Source organism: Cynara cardunculus, unplaced genomic scaffold (genome assembly GCF_001531365.2).
Source record: "Cynara cardunculus var. scolymus isolate 2C unplaced genomic scaffold, CcrdV1 Un_Scaffold_7753, whole genome shotgun sequence".
In the NCBI taxonomy this organism is placed as follows: domain Eukaryota; kingdom Viridiplantae; phylum Streptophyta; class Magnoliopsida; order Asterales; family Asteraceae; genus Cynara; species Cynara cardunculus.
The window spans coordinates 1-5,303 of record NW_020203739.1 but is presented as its reverse complement, the minus strand read 5'-3'; the positions used below and the strand labels follow the sequence as shown (position 1 = coordinate 5,303).

At 39.2% G+C, this 5,303-nt stretch overlaps 1 protein-coding gene across 1 annotated transcript; it reads right to left on the bottom strand.

The window, feature by feature from the left end:
* Nucleotides 1–2,235: 2,235 nt before the first annotated feature.
* LOC112504999 (protein FAR1-RELATED SEQUENCE 5-like) lies at nt 2,236–5,084 on the bottom strand (the record flags this gene model as incomplete). Its single annotated transcript, XM_025108948.1, has 8 exons — nt 2,236–2,289; nt 2,504–2,977; nt 3,066–3,635; nt 3,718–3,976; nt 4,087–4,184; nt 4,288–4,533; nt 4,608–4,931; nt 5,048–5,084. Coding segments are annotated over 8 exons (2,062 nt in total), but the record flags the coding sequence as incomplete, so codon positions are not given.
* Between the last annotated feature and the right edge of the window lie 219 nt (nt 5,085–5,303).

The following is a 5,303-nucleotide window of genomic DNA, read 5'->3' as shown; positions in this document are numbered from 1 at the left end:
AAAGGATTTAGCCATACCTTTTGTAACGTCCAAGGGAAAACTGATCCTCGGTTTTACACTCTTCTCAACAGGATAATACGTAAGATCTGATGAGGAAGYACCACCCACAATCTCAGCAAAGGACTTAGTAGGCACCACACAACGATCACCCCTAACCACTGGGGAAAGGCGATCCCAAACCGACACCCTAGAAGACGAACCAGGAATAACTCCGACCTTCTTCTGAAAAGATTCGTCCGTCTCATCCAAGATTACATCAGCAAAGTCCCGAGGGCCATCATTCATCAAAATAACATCCGCAAAGTCAGTCATCCTAACCAAAGAAGAAGACCCAGTTTACTTTACCCAGAATCAAGAAGTCGTGGCGCTGAATCCCTTGTTAAACAGTCTCAATAAAGTAGACGAAGACCTTTAAAAAAAGGTGCTGAATACTCTATCGATAAGTTGAACAAAGGGAGACGAAGACCACAGAAACACTTGATGCGGGAAAATAAACAAGAAAGAGTCTCCAAACAAGAAAACACCCCCACGCACCAAAACCCGAACAAGACCCAAACAACAAGGAAAAAAACGCAAGCCTTTAGTGAAAACACAACCAGCCCACAGGAAAACCCTAGGCGTGAAGACAACAACATGCAACTCTAGCCGTCAACTCAAAAAATGGAGCTCTAGAGAGCCGAACGGCAGTCCAATCCACAAGGAAAAACCAGCAGCAACCCCCACAAATGAAAGAGGAAAACAGCAGCAACAAAAACCAAAGCAACCGATAGAGACACAGCCCCACAAAAGCCACGAATGCATGCAAAACCCTAGGGCCTAAGAACATGCAAACCCTAGCCACACAAACAGAAAAAAACGCCGGCTGCCCCAACCTTACTCCCAAAATCAAACGACTAACCGGCTCGAAATAAAAACCAGCAGCAATAAGACACAAACCAAAATACAAACGAAAGAAACCTGAAAGGATGGAGCCGCCACCGTCGAACCTCTAATGGAGAAGMACGCCAACGGAAGAACCAAAACAAACGCAATCCTCGAACAGCAAGAAAGCAACGCAGCAGCAAACGAACATAAAGATCGACAAAAGCAGCAGATCCRAGCAAAACGAATCACGAAGAACGACAAAAGCAGCAGATCCGATGACAAAACCCTAGTCGAACCCAAACCCTAGAGAGAAAAAGTCAAAAACCGGTCAACCCTCCATTCCTTTGTGAACGGATATACATGACACTTGATCTTACTAAACACGTTCAAATGAACAGYGACATGTGTGCACATGCCAATATTGTTCGATTTTACCGATAAGTATCCATGATCGATGTTTAAAGAACCAGTTGTCCGGTCCTTGATCCGGAGTTGAATGGGTTATAGTAACCATATTATATGATTACGTTTTWACATGATGTCTATAATGTACTACTTATATTCTTCCCACAAACATGCTTTTTGTATATATTGATATACTGACACCAACATATTCACACCACTTATGGCAGTTTTAACTGATCACTATTTCCGTRGACCGTATTGTGCCATTCAACATGCAAGAGCGTTGAACTCATGAGGAAGCGTGGGAGTGCAACTGGTATGTGTGAGTTTCCATGTCATTTAAAATGTGGATGGACGTGTTGATACTATCTAGCGTAACCTGAACTTGTATCATCGTGTCAGGTGCGTTCTGAACTTTATTTTTTGTATACAACCATTTAAATATATATGTATTTTTATCTCGTAACATCGATATATCAAAATCACGAATTTTGATTACTTTGCTTCATGATTTGACTTACAATATGATGAGATGTATAATGACCCTTATGAGAAGTATATGAATGCTACATAGATCTTGATATATGCATGAAACATCAAACGTSATATATGCATCATGCAAACCAATAGCCCTTCTAGTGTGAACTGTGTTTCTGTAGTCTGCTGTTTTTATGTTATCTACGTAAAATGATCGTTCCAGTAAGGTTCAATTTTTKTAGTGACGAACATGTTATATATTTGTGTAATATCGTGAATTGCATCTAGGTTTCATATAYTGTCTCTGTGGGCGCGCTACATGTTAGAAACATAATGAACACATACCTTTTAATGAATTTGTAGTTCAATGTATTAAGTATATTCATTTAGACGGGGATCCTTCCATCCCCGAAAAGTTGATGAAACCGTAGAAGATATATAAAAAACACAGYATAAAATGTACATAACGTATCAATAACACTAATGGCACTAACAAATAGCATCAACTACGGATTCAAGCAAAACACTGAGATCAAGTTCAAGCTGTTTAACAAATAAAGCCACATGAACAATATGTTTCGATGACGTCGACATWTTAGAACGAAACAATAAGAATTCTAAATAGTAAATACTTGACATCTAACTAATCTATCAATTCTGGGCAATTACATGAGTCATGACCACTACGTTGTCCACACGTTGCACATTTTCGTTTAGCCTTTTTGCAATTAGTCTGCATTTTCTCAGATACACTTACCAGCCTCTTTCCAGTTCCACAACCTTTGTACCTTATTCCAGATGGTGGTAGAATGTCCACCTCATCAGGTATGGAAACACCTAGATGATCTCTTATCGCATCCATCTTTTGTTGGGATGGGTCTTCGTATGGAACTTCCTTCTCTATATCAACCATGAATTTGTCGAGGTTACGCCCCAATCTATCTAATATAGATTTATCATTGCGGGCGATGCTTATTATGTCGTCGATCTTGGAATATACATCAATTATAGACTTTTCTATCTCGGCGTTGACCTCCCCATAACGAACTCWTGTGGACTGTATCTGTACTGGAACTAACTCTCGTTTCCATCGACGTAATACGTATTTTTCSGGAATGCATTCAACTTCGTCATTTATTAGTACCTTGAACGCGTGACGACAGAGATACCCATTATGTGTAAATAGGTTACAATCGCATTCGACTGTGTTTGTTGAGTAATTACGGCCCACCTGTCATGAAAGAAGTTTCCAACAACATCAGTCAAGATAAAATTAAATATCATATAATCCATTGTGTTGAGAGTTAGAGTTAGGATACCAGATACGTGATGTTGTCAGCTGATTTCTTGGCCTTGTGGCTTATCACGAACGACTTAAAATCATCCCGGCATTCGATGGTCTCAATAGCACAAAACCAAACAGCCTTCTTTATTTCCTTTTGGATGTCAAAAAACATGTTTCCACTGTATATGCTTGATGCATGACTTTCTAAACGCAATGGAGTAGCAAACTTGGGATTAGTCGTTCTCGTCACTATTTCATGAACAGATTGTCTGTATCTTTGTTTCTCTATAGCTACGCCGTAATTATTAAGGAATTGCACCAAATCAAACCAGTACGATTCGTATATGTTGATATACGAAATCGAACTCTCGGATCTTGAGGTTGTTTTCATTAGCCCAGACATCGGCGTGTCCTTGTGATAGGCAGGAATCCACGAGTGTCGGATTTCATACATCTCTGTAAACCAAGTATCCCCAGCTAGATTGTATTTATCTATCATCTCATTCCAATGGCTCTCGAACTCCGATGGGCCAATATGAATGTTCCATATGAGCTTGTTGATGACTTTATTGAACGTAGGATCATGATTTAGGGCGACACTAACCTGCGTCAACGAAGCTTCGACAGATGAAAGAATAACACAAAAACCGAATTAAATTAGATAGCATTCAATATATACTACTTACCTTTGAAGAGGCTTTCTTCATAATGTGCCACATACATAGTCGATGCTTGGATTCCGTGAACACCTTCGGAATAGCCTGCTTCATTGCAGAACATTGGTCTGTAATTACGAACACTGGTTGCTTCACATGACACTTTAGAAAGGCCTTTAGAACCCATGTAAAGTTATCAATCGTCTCTCCACTCATAAGAGCGGATCCAACAACAACAGACGCCTTATGGTTGTCAACAGCCAAGAAAGGAACAAAAATCATTGCATGCCTGGTATACAAATAAAAAAATATGAGTATCTATTCGTAGCCACGTCATATGTCCGTTAAAATATCAAAGTTGATCAACGTAAAGAACTGTATTGCAATTGGTGATCTTACTTGTTAGTGCGAAAGGTACCATCGAACGATATGACATCACCGAATTCTTTGTAGTTAATTCTAGCAACTTCATCCGCCCAGAAAATTGCGCTCAACTCCTGCTCATTGCATTTGTATTAAAAAAAAACCGGGAACAACATCACGTCTGTTTGATAATTTATTGATCAACATYGTCGCGTCCTTATTCGCAACACAAGCAACAGCATCCCTCTTGAAATTCTTGAAGTCAATTTCAGAGATGCGAGTATGCTCAAATCCACCGTTCAATGCGGTCTGAATACGATGAGCCCTCCTCGCGCTGACTTTGTAGCTCGAGCTATTTTGTACAATTTTGAAATCTGTATACTTCATCTGTCTATTCTTCCGAGAGAAACGACGATCGTTTTTAGTGAACAATGCATGGTTATGTGCCTCAACGAACTCATATATCTCGTAACAAGCCCTATCCTTCGTCAAATGGATTTTTATACAAACATTACAACCACAACGTTTGATGTTTGTATTACGGTATCTCCTCTCACCCAGCTGCATGTACAACGAATCAAAATCCTTCTTTTTTGGGTTTCCCTCCCTGCTGCAGACAAACCACCTAGTTTGAATTTCGCCATGCTTGTTCTTTTTTTTACATGCATGCGAACATCAAAGCCRKCGTTGTCCGCATAAGCCYTGTACATTCTTTTGACTTCATTTATAGTCGCATATTGTGCTTTCATATTTGGCTTAAGCGCGTCATCGATCTTCGGGATAAAAAACTTTATTCCTTCTGAACTCTCTCCTATGTCATAATCAACTTCTTGTTGTGAAGAAGTTATGCTATCAAGATCTAATGGGAAAAAGTAGTTAGGCTGTGAGATTAAGGTTGGTATAACAATAATTGAATTTAACAGATCAACAAGCAGGTAGGTAAAGTGAAACTCCAAATAACTTGAAAAAAATATCTTATTTGGTTTGTCGAACATACCTCATTATTACTATTGTCTAGAAATAGGTAATGTAATCTGATATGACCATTTATATTACAGGTACAGCATGATGCATTTTTCAAAATACCAGACCAAGCCAAGATTGTCATGACATGGTGACATATATCATAAAGAAAAGAGTTTGAGGTAATATGCAACTACCTTTTGTTTTGAATAATCTGTGAAAATGAGAAAAGTGTGTGGGCATATGCATCCATATGAACAACGACATGACATACTACCACAACATCCTGT